An 18521-nucleotide genomic window follows, 5' to 3' on the forward strand; every position below is an offset into this window, starting at 1 on the left:
CCCTTCACATAACAATAGCAGACCATTGGGAAGATAGAATGAGCAGATATTAATCAAAAGAATAGCTACATGAACAAAATTACAGATCCAATTAAGTATTAATTTGATTCCCTTTGATCCCTAATTAAGGTTTTTTCCACTGTACCAGCAATAGAAACATTTCCAAGTTTACAGATGACATAATCTGGGAGAAACAGCTAATATAACAGTTTATATGAAAAAGGCTTTTAATGGATTGTTAGCTTAATATCAAATGAAATAACATATACAAAGCACTTTGTTGATCATAAAGTACTCTATGAAAGCTAACTCAGTATTATTATTGATATGTTGACAGTGTGATTTGGTAGTTCAAAATAGGCTGCATTGGGGTGAAGGATTTCTTTCTTTCTTTCTTTCTTTTTTTAGGTTTTTGCAAGGCAAATGGGGTTAAGTGGCTTGCCCAAGGCCACACAGCTAGGTAATTATTAAGTATCTGAGACCAGATTTGAACTCAGGTACTCCTGACTCCAGGGCTAGTGCTCTATCCACTGGGCCACCTAGCCACCTGGGGGTGAAGGATTTCAATTCCTGTATACCCTGCCCTCATCAGATTACACATGGAGCACTGTGTTCTGATCTGGGCTTTGGGTTCAAGAAAGGAATTATGGAATCATGAGATCCTTAGGCTGGAACAGATCTTGGGGTCATCTAGTTCAACCTGTGCATGAAAAAGCAATTCCTCTATCATCAGTCTGCTGGTGAATGAATGGTCATTGAGTCTCTGCTTAAAGATGTCAGATGAGGGTGAACCTACTACCTCCCAGAAGTCCACTCTACTTAAAAAAACTCTCCTAGATAGCAAATTTTTCCTGACTTCAAGCCCATTTGTCTCCACAATTTCCACTTTTGGGGCATCCAGGAAAAAGGTGAATAGATTGGAGAGAACTAGAGTATTAGAATTAGAGAGTACTAGATCCATGTCAGGATCAGTTAGAACAATGAGGATGTTTAGCCTAGAAAACCAGACTTGGGAGTGACAGAATAGGAATCTTGATATATTATAAAGGCTAGTTTGTTCTATTTGAACCCAGAAGGCAGTAATCAAAGCAATGGGGGAAATTGTAAAGTGGTAGATTTAGGCTTGATAACAATCAATAGAATGTAAGCTCCTGGAAGGTAAGGGATTTTTTGTTTTTAATCTCTGTATCCCCAGTGATCAGAATATTGTCTTTCTCAAAGTAGGTATTTAATAGATATCTGTGGAACTGAAATTAATTAGACCCTAAAGGGTAATGGGCAGTGAACTCCCTTTAACAAGTGGTCTTTAGAGTGTGGATTCTTGGTCAGGTAAAGGTAGGACTAGAAGTTACTGAGCTCTTTTGCAACTCTGAGTCAGTGATTCTGTGAAAGAATAACTTTATCTAATTTTATAAATAACATATTCAAGAAAAATCCAACTGAGAAGTTCAAATCATTCACTATGGGGTTTAGACTTTATATCAAACCTGCTTACCTTTAAATTTTTTTTTTAAGTTTTTAAGTGTAATTAAATACCTCTTCTTTTAAAAGACATACTTCTAAATCCCATCTGATATAAAACCATTGCTAGGGGAATGGTATCATTAGGATTTTATGTTAATGACTTGTGTTTTCATGGTGTGGTTAGTCTCACTGAAGCAGTCTGCAACCCTGCTGTCTTAAGAGACAATCTTTGGGAGTTTCTGTGGTTTACAAATTCATCTCTTTGTAGCCAACCTAATGATAAGTTTCCTTAAACTTAACTAGGCACTTTTTAAGATATAGTCTGTTGGTAGGCCCATATTTGAAAACATTCCATATTGGTAGGTCCTGCCTGAGCTTGTGCTCTATTAGCATAAGCCTTTAAGAACCCAGGGGCACCTTCACACAGTGATTTTGGTGGAGGGTGAGGAACTTACCACAGGGAAAAAGAAAAGGGAGAAGATGGCTGCAAAAAAGCACAGAGCTGGTCCTCTGAGTATAATATTTAAGATATGCTGCTTGTAGAAGGCCTTGTTCTCTGACTGCTGGATCTGGTGATTCAGTAAGTATGGGTAGTGGAACCCATAGATCACAATTGCTGCCTGGGAGGAAGGAGCAGAAATCAATGTCAGACAATGTGATTGGCATGCACCAGAAGCAGTATTACACACGAAGTGAGAAAAGGAAAGATGGTAGGTGTTGCTCTGGTTCCTTGGACATGAAGCTGTAAAGAAAAATATTGTCTTCTGAGAGATCAACAGTAATTTTTTCCTTCTTTTTAGTTTTTGCAAGGCAATGAGTTAAGTGATTTGCCCAAGATCACCCCAGCTAGGTAATTATTAAGTGTCTGAAGTCAAATTTGAACTCAGGTCCTCCTGACTTCAGGGCCGGTGCTCTATCCACTGCACCACCTAGCTGCCCCCAATGAACAGTATTGTTGAAGCGATTGATGAGAAGGTGGCCTGGATGGGGTTTTTGATATTCTAGCTCTGCAATGACTACTAAGTTAGTAAAACTTTGAATTCAGGCTATCCAGCAACAGGATTTTTTTTTTTTGTCTAAGGACCAGTATAGCCAAGTCTGGGAAGATTCATCACCAGAATACTGGTGGATGGAATTTTTTTGGCCAAATCAAGTCATAAAGTCATGAGCTAAACTACAGAGGGGTTGCAATCTATGGTAATGGAAGGAATGCTCACTCATACTGCTAAGTTTTTGAAATATTGAAGAAAATGGGAATGTTATCTTTTAAAAACAAACCATGGGGGTGGCTAGGTGGCGCAGTGGATAAAGCACCAGCCCTGGAGTCAGGAGTACCTGGGTTTAAATCCAGTCTCAGACACTTAATAATTGCCTAGCTGTGTGGCCTTGGGCAAGCCACTTAACCCCATTTGCCTTGCAAAAAAAAAGTATAAAAAAAGTATAAAAAACCATGATTTTATTTTTTAAATGATTTATTAAAAGCTTAATTTTTAAAAATTTTTAATATTTTATTTTCCCCAGATACATGTAAAAACAGTTTTAATATTGATTTTCAAAAAATTGAGTTCCAAATTCTCTTCCTTCCTTCCTCCCCCGACCCCCACTGAGAGAAAAACAATTCTAGAGCCTATAACATGCAAAATATTTCCATAACAGTTATGTTGTAAAAGAAAATATAGACCAAAAAAATCCCACCAAAACCCTTAAGAAATACAAAGTCAAAAAGTATACATCATTCTGTGTTCAGACAGAACACATCAGTTCTTTCTCTGGGGATGGATAACATTTTTCAACGTATGTCCTTCTGAATTATCTTGGATCATTGTATTGGTGTTCATTTTACAATATTCTTTTTTTTAATTTAAGGCAATGGGATTAAGTGACTTGACCAAGGTCACACAGCTTAATTATTAAGTGTCTGAGGCTGTATTTGAACTCAGGTTCTCCTGACTCCAGGGCTGGTGCTCTATCCACTGTGCCACCTAGCTGCCCCCATTTTACAATATTCTTACTACTGCATACATAGTACATTTTACAGCAGAATTGTATTCCATCATAATCATATACCACAATTTCAGCCTTTCCCCAATTGATATGGATCCCCTCAATTTCCAATTCTTTGTCACTAGAAGAGTGTTATAAATATTTTTGTAAAAATAGATTCTTTTTTTGTTTTCTCCATCTCTTTTGCAATATAGATCTAGTGATGGTATTGCTAAGTCAAAGGGAAGGCATGGTTTTATAGCCCTTTGGGCTTAGTTCCAAATTGCTCTACAGAATGACTGAAGTTCAAAACTCTACTAACAAAGCACTTTCCTATCTCCCCTCCAATATTTGTCATTTTTCTTTTCAGTTCTATCTATTAGCACATCTACTAGGTATAAAGTAGTACCTGATTATTCTTTAATTTTACATTTCTCTAATCAATGTGAGTTGGAGCATTTTTTCATATGGCTACTGACAGCTTTGATTTCTTCATCTGAAAATTGTTCATATTTTTTGACCACTTCTCAATTGGGCTCTTATTTTTACAAACTTTATTCGGTTCTCTATATGTCGGAGAAATGAGACCTTTATAAGTGAAACTACGTCCAAAATTATGTAAGCTTAATATTAAACATTCCAGGACTTCTAAGCTCTGGGGAAATAAAAAAAAAGGCAGAAGACAACTCCTGCCCTCAAGGAGCTCAGTTTGCTTAGGAGATATAGGCAAACAAATGCATACAAATAAATTATATACCACAATAGAACTCATTAAATTTAACTTGTAACTTATATTTAAATTAATTTCAATAAACTATTAAGTTTTAGATACTAATTTAAGTCTCAATCAGGTTTTTGTCTATTCATTCCCATTCATTTTTTCTTCTTATATGGTTATATAGTATTCTGTAATATTTTGGTTCTTTGGGGTCCTTTTTTTTTTGGCTTAGCATTAATTTTAAAGGTCTTCCCTTAGGTTTTTGCAAGGCAATGGGGTCAAGTGGCTTGCAAGGTGATTTTGGGACAAAATTATTTGGTCAAAGAGCATGATGATTTTTCAACTTTTTATTGAAATGGGATGCAGTAAACATTCCACAAGTTTGCAATGCTACCAGAAATGAATGACTTAACCTGTCTTTCCCAAATTTCACTAGCACTCACAGTCTAACTGATTTTTTTTTTAGGTTTTTTTTGCAAGGCAAATGGGGTTAAGTGGCTTGTCCAAGGCCACACAGCTAGGTAATTATTAAGTGTCTGAGATCGGATTTGAACCCAGGTACTCCTGACTCCAAGGCCGGTGCTTTATCCACTACACCACCTAGCTGCCCCGGCAATGAAATTTAAAAGCTGCTTTTAGTACTTCTATTCCTTCAGCCAGCACTCATATTATGCTCTGTTATCTCCCTGAAATCATAATTTGCCCTGGAGCCTGGGGTGATGTGAAGAAAATGAGAAAAAAATACAGAGCTTCTAATGATCACTATACTCTTTCCCTTTTCTCATTAGGAAAACACTGGGCTTGACCAGGATGAACTCAGCTCAGGACAAAATCATACCGGATGCACAGGGGCTCCTTTTACACTTAGCCATTGCCTTTGAGGCCGAGAACTTGGGAGGGCATTATTGGCAGCTGAGTGGTCTGACCTCAGAACACTAGCATGAGAGCTGAGGTCAGAATGGCAGCAAGGAGGGCCCTGGGGCAAGGACAGTTGATTGGGAATTCTCCTTGTTCTTCCCCAAAGTTCTGTGGTTATGGGGGGGAGGGGCTTCTGGTTACAGAGGCTGGAATAGTAGCAATGAAATACTTTGCCTTGCATTTCTGCTATGTTAAATATACTATTTAGATAGAGAAAGTTTATTGACTGCTTACAGGGTTACTGACTGAGAAGGTAAAATTCTAGATGTAGATACACTTAGATAATTTTTTTTCATACAAGTCACATTTCATCATGTCCTAATCAGATTCAGAATCTGGCAAGTGTGGTTTGGTTACCATACCAGCCAGACCATATGATGGTGGAAGCTTCCACCTTTGTATCGTAGGCTATGTGAAATCACTTTGCTGGTGGCTTTGGTGCCCCTTGGTGGACCAATTAAATATTACACTCTCTAGTTTCATACACCCAAGTCAATGTAGGTTGTCATTGCCCACAGTAGGTAGCATCTCAAGAGACATACATGCATTCCACCCTAACATTACAAAAAACCAACTGAATTAGCATCTACTTAACAAAAATCATTAGTTAAAATAGGAAATAACCAGATGTCTTGGGAGTTTTTTGCCTCACTAACTATAGAAAATAATTTCAGTAACTGTCATTTTCACTAAATCCAACTTATTCTTATATAAATACTAACAATCTCTGCAACTATTTGGGTCATCTTTTATTTCAATCATTATGATTTAATAATTGTGTTTAGACATATGGATTTATGGTTTTATTTCTTGTGGGCAAATGTCCCAATATTTAATGTTTTTATTATTGTAAATGGGTTTTTATGATTTCTTTATCTTTATTACTAGTAGATAAGAAGCTAAAATTTTTTCTATGTTGATTTTTTTTCCTTGCAAACTTGCTGAATTCTTTTATTGACTCCATTAATTTATGGGTTGAGATAGTTGGAGTTAGATAAACCATCAGATCATCTGTAAATAATATTTTGATCCCTTCATTGATAATGTCATTAATATTCCCTTTCCCTACTCCATCTTATTACAATTTCTAGTAATAAATGAAGTGAAGGTGGGCATCATTGGACTGTACCTGTATTAAATTGTGAATGCCTGTTTCTCCATTACATTTGACACTGAGTATTGGCTTGAAATAGATACTTTTGATTGTGTTGAAGAAACATATCTCTATACCTACTCTTTTAAATTTTATTTTTAAAATCATGAACGACTGACTGTTGGCTTTCATTACGAATTTTTCCTTTATCTGTCATTTTATGAACTATAATTTTTGTCTGTACATTGTATTATATTGTTAATTTTTCAGATGTTAAAGAAATCTTTTATACACCCATCATAAATCCTGTTTGGTTATGATGAATAACTTTTAAAATTAGATAATGAGATGCTACTATGACAACTACTACTATAATATATAAAAATAAATGATATAATACCAATAAAATTAGTATTTCTCTAATGTTAATTGATATATTTTTTCTATTTCTTCATTTATATTCTTAAGTCATGCCATTTAAAAATTTAAAATAAATAACATATTTGTTTCATAAAGGTATTAGATAGTTTTCCCAAATTTTTCTATGGATTATATTCCATATTTTTCTATGTCTATGAATAATCTCTGCAATGTAGGAATAGATATTTGTTTTGTTTTTTTTTTACATATGAATCTGTCTAGGACACATTTTTTGGTTGAGGAACTGTTTAATGACCAGTCTTATTTTGTTCTCTGAAACTGATCTATTTAAATTTATACCTTCTAATCATATCAGTTTGGGAAATTTATATTTTTCAAAAATCATATTTTTCCTTTAAATTCTCTAGTTTATTATATATCAACTCAAATATTCTTTCATTTTCTATTTTGTTTATTTCTGTTCCCGTTTTGGTTAATGTTTTCCTATAAACAACATATTTACTGATTTTGTTTATGTCTTCTCTAATTGTTTTAATAGTAAACTTAAAGCTATTGATATTCATATTTTTGCTAAAAATAATAACTTGTGTTTTCTACAATTTTCTTCTTCTTGGTGTTGTCCTGTGGGAGTGAAATCTAGCTTAGCCTTCTATAACTATTTCAACTATTTTTTTAACTAAATCATTTTACTAAATACAAGACATAGTTCTGTTATTTAATTTTAATTCATATTTCCCTGAAGTTTAACCTCCTTTCAAATATACAGAGAGAAATATTATTCTTGGAATTGTCAGTTACTTTCACTTTCGTTAATGTTTTTCTTGTTTGTAAAACACATTTTTATAAGTAAATATGAATATAAAGGGGATTCCTTACCTTTTTTGTATTAAAAAATAAATCAAATTTTTAGCTGAGCTCTAATTTATTTTTGATTTTCCCCTCCTTACTAAATGAAGTTTTGGGAGTCATTGCTACTATACCAGGTATACCTTTATTGGGAATGGGCCCTAATCCCAGAGACCCTTTCTTGGTCCCAGTCAGAATATATTTCAATGAAGTTAAGGGCCCTGAGGATGAATCATTAGGTATTCTTTACTACAATAACTACATTATATAGGAATTGTCATATATTAATAGACTGAATAATAATGCATATAAGCTAATGTGGTGGCAGTAGTAATATATTTCATCATCCTCTTTGCTAAGCATAAAATTCTACAATCTCAGAGCTTAAAATAATTTTTGGACAGAACCTTGCCCAACCTAGTCTTAAAGCATGAATCTCCTCTACAGTATCACTGACACATGGTTTATCTGGTCTCTACTAAAGCTTAGAATCAAGGAACTTACTACATACTGAGGCAGTTGGTTCAACATAGAGCCAGTTCTGATTATTATAAAGTTAGAACAAAAAGGGAGGCAAGGTGAAGAAGTCTGAGCTCAAGGAAACAATCTAGATAAGCAAGACCGAGTAGCAAACAAATGAATTCAGAATTCTAAGTCTTGACAAACCTAAGAATACTGACTACTAGATAGATTTATTATTTGACAAACTAGTAAGAAAACTGGAAAGCAGTTTGGCAGAAATTAGGTTTAATCTAGCACATTACACTATGTACCTATTCTCTGCTTGCTTCTTTTTGGTCCCTTTAAATCAACACTCAGTCTTTAGCACCTGACTTTTACCAGAAAGGGGTCTATATTGATGGTGGTAGTGGGGTTATTAAAAGAAAAGAGTAAAGTAAAAAAAAATCATTGATAAAACTTATTTTTTTTAAAAGAAATTATTTGAATGAACTATACCTGACTGAGGCCAATGGCGATAACACAAATGCAAAACAGAAAAATACCCAGAGGTACATCTGGAAAGGAGGCCATTAAAGAAAACTGCAAAGGAAAGTTCAAAAGTTAAGCATATCACTGAGGCACCAAAATGTTATAAAATTAGAAGCTAACACCACTATTTCACTTTGAACTTCAAATACCTCTGTAACAAAATGCAAAAACAGAAGGAAACACCAAAGAATATCTAATTCCAGTCAATAGTCTTTGCACCTGAGCATCAGAGGAAAATTAAAGCTATAGGTCTAAGGTACATATATCTGAGAAGTATAGGCCTAAGTCACATATATCTGAGAAGGAAGAAAGGTCAGAAAGATGGGGAAAAAAATTAGGAGAGGGAGAGAGAGAAGGGGAGAGAATGGGAACTAAGAAAATGGGGAAGAGGGGGAAGTAAGAAGAGAAGAAAAGAAGAGCAAGTGAGAAATAAGAAGGAAAAAGATAGGTGAGAAATGACTGTAGTAGAGTTAACAGAAGACCTGTAATTAGCCCTAAGGACTAAAACAGGGCCCTAATGGCATGATTGCTTTTCTACAATGGATTTAGCTCACCCCTTTATTCTAGGAAGGCTTATTTCAAATTGATAAGTATCCATCTTTAAAAAGTTTTGGAAGATTTAGAAACCCAAGGATGTTTTAGACCATGGATATTTTACAGGTTAGATATTTATCCATGAATGTGGGTTATCTATTAAAAAATAACACTTGTTTATTCTTTTTTCTTTACAACCAAGCTTTTTTTTAGCAAGGCAAACGGGGTTAAGTGGCTTGCCCAAGGCCACACGGCTAGGTAATTATTAAGTGTCTGAGACTGGGTTTGAACCCAGGTACTCCTGACTCCAGGGCCGGTGCTTTATCCACTTTGCCACCTAGCCGTCCCCCCAACCAAGCTTTTAATGAAAAGATCATTAAATAGCAGTTTCTCATCACTGTACATTAAGATTGCACAATTTTGAATGGAGATCATAATTTCTTAATTTCTCTTATATTTGGGAAGCACAAATTCTAATGGCTTTGATCTGAATTCCAAAATCTGGAGGGAAATGGGTCAAGTGTGTGGCCCAGGACAGTGGCTGGTTCAGGAGTACAGTCCTGGAGCCCTCTCTTTTCCCCTCTGGGTTGTTTCTGTATTCTTTGCTAATAAAGTAATTTAAACTAAATTATTAAAAAATTTAAAAAAACAGAACCGTTCTTCTATTTGAATATTTTCTTATATGTTAAAATAATTCAAAACATTTAAAAATCCACTGAATTATTCTTGCATATTTATATAAATGATACATGGTACCACAGTAACGTTTTAAAAATATTTTTTATTTAAGGCATTGGGGTTAAATGACTTGCCCAAGGTCATGTAGCATCTGAGGCTGCATTTGAATTCAGGTCCTCCTGACTCCAGGGTTGGTGCTCTATCCACTGTGCCACCTAGTTGCCCCCAGTACCACAATAACTTAAAGTTCATTGAAGATCTTTATTTAATAATTCAATATTCCAATGAAGCAGGTAATAGGTATCGCTGTTGATTTGCAGATCATAGATTTTCAGAATTGGAAGAGACTTTAGAAGTCACTTAATCTAACTATCAATGCAGCACAATCTATAACATCCTTGTCAAGTATTTATCTAACTTCTGTACAATTTCAATCACAGTGAGCTCAGTACCTTTTGAGGCAGCACAAACCATTGTAGGATGTCTTTAAATGTGAGGAAGTTCTTTCTAATACTGACCTATAAGCTGCCTCCTGGTAATATAAACCTAGCCCTAGTTCTCCTCTCTGGGGTCAAAGGAAACAAATTTAATCCCTCTTTCAGATAAATGCCTTTCCAATATACATTTTCTTGACCTCTTCCCCCTTTCTCCCCTCAATCTTCTTTTTTCTTTATGCTGAACTCCAGAGTATGTTGTGTTTCACAGTTTGGCACATGTCTCAGGTGTGAGAGATTTGTTTCAGATTTCCTGAAGGCAGGACTTGGGTCTACTTTTCTTTCTCCTCCAGAGCAGAGAAAAAAGGCAAAATTAAGCGATTGATGATTTGTGGTTGACACCAAGGAGGATATGAAATTAACTCACCGTGTATGGCAAGAAAGTAATAATCATCATACAGGCCTGTAAAAGAAAAAATGTCATTAACCTGCATAATCAAAGTAATATTCTGGTCATCCCCATCAGTATTTCTCTTTCCAGCTATAATGTATTTAAAAATAATGATAATAATGATAATGATAATGATAATAATAATAATAATAATAATACTAATGATGATGATGATGATGATGATGATGATGATATTTGTCCTTCATTCTTGAAGAAGCCCATAATGGGAGATCAATGATCTCAGAAAAGTCCATTTTGAGGTGAGGGTAGGGCAGAGGAAACCAAGCTGGATCCTTTTTCTTTTTCTTTTTCTTTTATTTCTTTTAGGTTTTTGCAAGGCAAATGGGGTTAAGTGCCTTGCCCAAGGCCACACAGCTAGGTAATTATTAAGTGTCTGAGACCGGATTTGAACCTAGGTACTCCTGACTCCAGGGCAGGTGCTTTATCCACTGTGCCACCTAGCTGCCCCTAGATCCTTTTTTTTCAAGTACCCAAGGATCTCTCCTCCTTCCTTCTCAGTGTTCTAGAGATCTTATCCTCAATAATTTTATCAATGACCTGGATAAAGATATAGATGGTCTGTTTAATACATTTTTAGATGTATCAAAGCAAATATATTTCACATGATAAATTCAAGAATAAAAACCCTAAAATATCTGGACAGGTTAATATAATGGGCTAACAAGATGCAATTTAGTAAAAATGAATGTTGTCTTACACTTGAGATAAAATAAACTTCAAAAGTATAAGATGGGAGAAGTATTGCTAAATAAAAGAATTGGAATAACACAATAGTATGGAAAATTTGATTTAGGGTTTTACTGGACTGTAAATTCAATAGCAATCAATCAATCATATCATTCCCCAAAAAAGTGAATATAATCTTAGATTGCAATCAGAGAGGCATATTTTCTAGAACTAGAGATGTGATAATTCCACTGACCTCTGACTTTTGACTCAGGTCTAGACATCATAATTTAGGAAGTACAAGAATAATCAAAGAAGGGCAGTGAGGAAGAAGGCAAATTATGGAATGGTAATAAATAGTAGTTGAAAAAAAACAGGGAAAGGATTTGATTTGGTGGGGATTACTCTAATCCCTCTCTATTTCAAGTTTGATTTAAAAAGAAATAATAGGAGTTTGGCATGCTATAGACGATTGTAACAGTTACAGTTGACTTATCTCAATTGCAACTACAGAATTTTGTCTTCTTAGCTATCTTACATCAAACTGTCCAGCTTTATTATTTGATTGTTTTCTCAACATGCTTTGACATGTCTGGAGCTAATTGGTCAAATAATACCAAAAAAGTAGAAATAAAGAATTCTCCAAGACAAAACAAATTTTAATCTATTTTAGATCAGGGTCAAAACTAAGTTAATTATCCTGGGACATGAGGAGAGGAATTATACATCTCAACTTCACCTCTGTGAGAATCAAATTTTAAGTTCAAGTTATTTCTAAAAAGGACAAGAAAACTCACCAGGTTTAGCAAGGCCAAAGTATCATCTATCATTCCAATTACCTGGAATAGTCTAGGAAAAATGAAATAAAAAAGAGGAAACCAAAGAAATATAGTTAATAATAAATGCAATCTCATATTTAATTTTATAATTTGCTAACAACTGTTAATGAGCACCAGAGAATATTTGGATAGCTCTAAAAAAACAAACTCCCTTATGACCATACAACTCTTCAACAAATTAAGGTACTTTTTACTATCATGTCCTTTTCAGAGAATTGGTGTGATATTTACCTGCTGCTAGTAATTAAACCTAACAATAATCCTATGAGGTGGTGTAGGTATCAGTTTGATCACTTTACAGATGAGGAAAAAGAAGCCCAGAGAGTAAGTGCCTTGTCACAGAGTCAGTAGCAGCCACACCTAAAACCTCAGTCACCTGATTGTAGAGGCCAAAGAATCTAGGTGGTGACTGGGATTCCTAGAGGTCAGATAGCTATTGTTGATAGTGAGAATTAGTCAGAAGGGGCTACCACACCAACATTTCTGAAGTTTGTTGTTGTAGTAACTAAATAAAAATAAAACTAAATGTTATTTCTTGCCCAAGACTCCTCACTTCAGATTTCTAGGGCACTGAAGTACTGCTTTAGGATTCTCTTTGGGGCAGACAACACAACACCACTATAATGGGCTCTTCTCATTTGACAGATGCTCAAGTCAGGAAGCTCCAGTGTAAGTTTGCTATATATTGTAGAGCTTGGTGGCTAGTTCATAGTACCATTATTCTAAGTTGGAAGGGACCTCAGATGTAGTAAAATTTCTGATGTTACAGATGAAGAAACTGAGGCACAGAAAAATTACTTACCCTTGGTAGCAAGTTGAAGAACTATGATTTGAACCCATATACTTTGACTCTAAATCTAGCATTCTACACAGTCTAAGAGAGAAAATATAGAAATGAAAAATCCAGGGGTTGTAGACCAAACTGGAGAGGTTGGTGGAGTAAGGAGGTGCCTCTCCTTAGAGAGACTGCTGGGGTGGGGAAAATCAAGAATAACTGGGTTCTCAGAGGCTAGAGGCAAATTATGGAAAATAACAGTGATGATGGAGCAGCAAGAAGTATGTGAGAGAGACAACTTGCAGTAGGGGATTAAGGCAATTAAAGAGATATCAGGCATCTGGGTTCTTATCTAGAATTATGGGTCCTGGTCAAGGAACATTTATGTAGGAAAGTTAGATCTAGGGCTCCCAGGTTCATCCTATTAGGTTTGTGTAAAAGGTATTATTGTCTCCCAGGATTGTCTAAAATTCAACATCATAACCCAATTGACTCTGGTTCCTAAAATTAGCATAGTCTAGTCAGCATTCCCTCACATGATCTGGCCTTTTGTTCCTAAAACTGGGTTGTAACTAAACTGGCACCTATGATTGATTGGCGAAGAAGATATATGGCACAAAATGAATTTGCATGAGACATCTTTCCATACAAAAGTATTCTACTACTGACGCCCATTTGGCCTGAGTGGCTAAATTTCATCCCTGAGGTTCTCATCTTTTGTCTTGTGAATTGATTTCCTAAGGCTGACTATTTATACATCTGAGGAATTCAGTTTTGCAGAGGAAAACTTTGATTTGTAAATATTTTTAGAACATGATAGAAATCTTAGAAAATGCATGTAGATTCCTATTTTCATTTTGAAATTTCATTATACTTCCAGAGGTGTCTTTATTAAAACAAACAGATCCTACGCAGCCTTTAAAAAGACTTAAGAAGGCATATTTATAAACTTGTATAAATTTGTACTATATATATATATATATATATATACATACACACAATTATTTATAACTGAAACATTAATATTTCATAAATCAAGTGCCAAATTGAAACTACTATCCTACGAACTGATGATAATAACAGTCTTCAAAAATAAAGTCTTTTGGGAGTAGGGGTGAGGGAACTGAGCAATCTAGGCTAGAACTAATGCAATAGATGACAAAATCTGGACAAAAAAAAGATCCTGACAGGTGATCTGGTCTGAATCTAAGATGAAATTTAATGTATATACTTAAGTTTAAAAAAATGAACTTCAAAAGTAAAGAATGAAAGTGATAGGGGTGTGGTGCAGTGGATAAAGCACCGGCCCTGGAGTCAGGAGTACCTGGGCTCAAATCCGGTCTCAGACACTTAATAATTACCTAGCTGTGTGGCCTTGGGCAAGCCACTTAACCCCGTTTGCCTTGCAAAAATCTTAAAAAAGGATGAAAGTGATAAGTTAGATATTAGTTTGTCTAAAAAGGTTTCATGAACTGCAAACTTATTATGAGATGATAGTATGATATGCAAACCAAAGAGCAAATGTGAACTTGAACATCATTGAGAGACACAGTTTAACAAATAAAGTGTTGATGGTCCCCACCAAGTCTGCTGTGGTTAGATCACAAATGCAGTACCGAGTTCAGTTTGTGGACACTCTGATTTAGGAAGGGCATTCCCAAGTTGGAAGGCATTCAGAAGCCAACTAGGATGGTGATGGTCTTTAAGTCTATGCCATATGAGAATTAGAAGCAAGAAATGAAAATACTTAGCATAGAGAAAGACTTCTTTTGAAGCATTCGAAAGACTGCCATCAGGAAGCAGGAATTACATTTAGTGTATTTGGTTCCAGTGGGTAGGTAGAATCAGGAATAATCAATAGAAATTGTAATTAGGTAAATTTGGGTTTGAGGTCAGAAAAAAAACTTATTAGGATGGAATGAGATTTTAAAATAAAATTTATTTAAGGCAATGGGGTTAAGTGATTTGCCCAAGGTCATACAGGCAATTATTAAATGTCTGAGGCCAAATCTGAACTCAGGTCCTACTGACTCTTGGGCAGGTGCTCTATCCACTGTGCCATTTAGCTATTGCCTGACCTTTTTTGAATGAGATTTTTTTTTTTAGGTTTTTGCAAGGCAAACGGGGTTAAGTGGCTTGCCCAAGGCCACACAGCTAGGTAATTATTAAGTGTCTGAGACCGGCTTTGAGCCCAGGTACTCCTGACTCCAGGGCTGGTGCTTTATCCACTATGCCACCTAGCCGCCCCTTGAATGAGATTTCTTGATAGATAGTGGGGTTCCATTCTCCTTGGGAGGTTTTCAAGCAGAGATTGGAAAACTACTTGTTGGCTATTTGGTAGAAGGGATTAGTTTTGGGGTCTGGCTTGGCCTAAATACTTCTTAAATGCAATGGTTCTGTGAAGTTCTTCAGAATTTAAGGAAACTGCTAGGGGAAAAAAAAGGTAAAGGAAAATCACTGCTACCCATTCATCAAGAAGTTAGAAGGAAAATAATTTAGTATGAACAACTAAAATGATTTTAAAATATCCCAAGTTTAGTAAGGGGGCAGAAAAAAAGGAAAAAACTATTTTGGTCTGAATGTAAAAAAAGTCTACTGCCAATACATAGATTTTCCTGGGTGTTGAGAATTTCCCTTGTGAGGGATGTTTCCTTGTTACTTATGAAAATAACTTACCTTTGATAATCTATTAAACAAGGCAAAAATCCTGGGTTTTACTTTTCCCATATAAATAGGAAATATGGAAGTGGCTTCCATGTTTCATTATATCCTGCTCCTTATCTGGAATGATGCCAGACCATTGTGGGATTGCAATGGTTAAAGAAAATGACAGTTCTTAGCACAGTGCCTGCCATATAATAAGTGTTTAATAAATGCTTAATGACCAACAGTACTGTGAAGGATTGGGATAAGTTATTCTTACTCTTGGGAGCTGTGTGATGAAGGCAGACATCTCTTTATTAGTAAACCATAATAAGTTTACTGTTACATTCTCTCCGTGATGCAGAAAAAAGGTATATAGTAATTTATATTCAAGTAAACTTGAATTATTAGTCATAAAGGTTCTAGGGTATATTTACTGACTTAATTTCCATGGTAGCTGCAAAGAAATGACTTAATGTAGCAAGTTAGCAAAATGTGCTTGGCCTTTTAGATTTGGGACATTTTAAAAACACTTCCCATTTTGCATACCTTATATGTGCTGCCCAAGCCACAGTTACTATTAAAAATGTCATCAGGTAAACTGCAATTTTAGTTGCTAGAAGTTTTTGTATACTTTTGTCAAACCGCTGAAATGAAAGACAGTATTATCAGTAGAAGAATCTGGCATGCATCTGGTACTTACTAATCTATAAATGACATAATTCTTCAATCATCCATTGTGTGGCAACACAATCCATTTTCTAAGAATGAGAGTAGCAGGACAACTGACTGAAGATGCATTTTATTCCATCTCCACATTAACCTGAACCCTTTGGTTTCCTTTCAATCCCTATTACTCCAGATTCTATGGCCCATGTCCCAGCTCATCTGCACCTTTTTCAAGAAGTGTTTTTAGTTCATTTTCTAGCATTCTAAAGTATACCATCATATCATCTGCAAAGAGTGGGTTTTGCTTCCTCATTATCTCTTCTAATTCCTTCAACTGCTTTTTCTTTTCCTATTGCTAAAGCTAACATTTATTTTCCTCTCTTTTTATATTTAATTATTCATTCATTCACTTATTTTTCCAATTACCCATGTAATGGTAGTTTTCAACAATCTTTTTTTACATTTTTCTCCCTCCTCCCCCTGATAGAAAGCAATGGCTCTTTATCTATAGCCATGCTAAACGCAGATTCATATTATTCATATTGTGAAAGAAGAATCACATCCAAATAGAAGAGAAAAAAATTAGAGAGAAAAAATGACATAATTCATAAGACAACTTTTCTTTTAAAAATTAAAGATAGCAAACTCTGGTCTGTATTTAAACTCCACAGTTCTTTCTTTCTCTGTATATAGATGGCATTCTCCCATTACAAGTAAAGCTAAGATTTCTAATACAATATTGAATAACAGTGGCATTAATGGACATCCTTTTATTGGAAATGCTGCTAGTGTATCCCCATTACATAAATTGCTTGTTGATGGTTTTAGATAAATGCCACTTACCATTTTAAGGAAAACTCTTTATTCCTATGCTCTCTAGTGTTTTTTCAACAGGTGCTATAATTTGTCAAAGGTTTTTTTCAGCATCTACTGAAATAATCATATGATTTCTCTTAAATTTTATTATTGATATGGACAAATATACTGTTTTCCTAAAACTGAACCATCTCTGCATACCTGATATAAATCCAATTTAATTAGGGCATATTATCCTAATGATAATTTCTGGTAATCTCTGCTTAAAATTTAAAATTTTTGTATCAATATTCATTAGGGAGATTTTTCTTTGTTTTGGCTGTTCCTGATTTAGGTATGAGCACCATGTTGGTGTCATAAAAGAAATTTGACAGGATGACTACTTCACCTATTTTTTCAAATAGTTTATATAGAATTAGAGTTAATTGTTCTTTGAATGTTTGGTAGAATTCACTCATAAATCCATTTGATCCTGGAGATTTTTACTTAGGGAATTTATTGATAGCTTCTTCAATTTCTTTTTCTGAACTGGGGTAATTTAATTATTTATTTTCTTCTTCTATTGATCTGGGCAATATATTCATCCATTTCACTTACATTGTCAGATTTGTTGACATGCAGTTGGGCAAAGTAGTTCTGAATTATTACTTTAATTTTCTTCTCATTGGTGGTGAATTCACCCTTTTCATCTTTGATACTGTATTTGGTTTTCTTCTTTCTTTTTTTTTTAACTCAGATTAACCAAAGTTTATATATTTTAATTTTTTTCATAAAACAATAATTTATTAATTCAAAAATTTTCTTTAAATTTTATTAATTTCTCCTTTGATTTTAAGAATTTCCAATTTGGTTTTAATTGGTATTTTTTAATTTGCTCTTTTACTAGCTTTTTTAGTTGAATGTCCAATCATTGATCTCTTTCTCTATTTTATTCATATAAGCGCTTAGGGGATATAAAATTTCTCCTAATAACTGCTTTGGCTGCATTCCACAAGTTTTGGTATGATGTCTCATCATTGTTGTTTTCTTGGATAAAATTTCTGATTATTTCTATAATTTGTTGCTTCATACTCATTGTTTAAAAATTAGATTATTTAGTTTCCAATAATTTTTAGTTGATCTTTCCATGAAATTTTTATTGCATCATCATCTAATATTTCTGCTTTTCTGCATTTGAGTGTAAGATTTTTATGCTCTAATACATGGTCAATTTTTATGTAGGCCAATTGCAACTTTTTTTTTTTTTGCAAGGCAAATGGGGTTAAGTGGCTTGCCCAAGGCCACACAGCTAGGTAATTATTAAGTGTCTGAGACTGTATTTGAACCCAGGTACTCCTGACTGGCCGGTGCTTTATCCACTACGCCACCTAGCTGCCCCAAACTGCATCTTTTTCAAAGGACAGGAAGATAAATAATAGAAAAAAATCACCCAAATCTTTCTTCTTCAAAATTATGTAATTTATGATTAAAAAACCAAACCCATACACTAAACACTATGTTTATGGTTTTTCATTGCTTTTCCTGATCCTGGTTCTAGGCCTTAGAGAGTAGATTCTCAGGAAAGGAGAAATGAATTAAATTGAATTTGCAAGCTTGATGCTT

General features: G+C 34.7%; 1 protein-coding gene across 2 annotated transcripts in view; it reads right to left on the bottom strand.

Annotated features, from left to right (window-relative positions):
* Window positions 1-18521, bottom strand: part of TMEM175 (transmembrane protein 175) — a 44978-nt gene that overhangs the window by 14763 nt on the left and 11694 nt on the right. The window contains exons 4-8 of one of the 2 annotated variants that reach the window (XM_074230103.1): window positions 15984-16081; window positions 11975-12026; window positions 10467-10502; window positions 8361-8444; window positions 1920-2084 (exon numbers count right to left, since the gene is read on the bottom strand). In XM_074230103.1, coding sequence (XP_074086204.1) covers window positions 1920-2084; window positions 8361-8444; window positions 10467-10502; window positions 11975-12026; window positions 15984-16081 — 435 coding nt within the window. The remainder of the gene's footprint in view (window positions 1-1919; window positions 2085-8360; window positions 8445-10466; window positions 10503-11974; window positions 12027-15983; window positions 16082-18521) is intronic. The other variant, XM_074230104.1, reaches the window with a different exon arrangement.

Source organism: Macrotis lagotis, chromosome 3, assembly GCF_037893015.1.
Source record: "Macrotis lagotis isolate mMagLag1 chromosome 3, bilby.v1.9.chrom.fasta, whole genome shotgun sequence".
Lineage (NCBI taxonomy): Eukaryota > Metazoa > Chordata > Mammalia > Peramelemorphia > Peramelidae > Macrotis > Macrotis lagotis.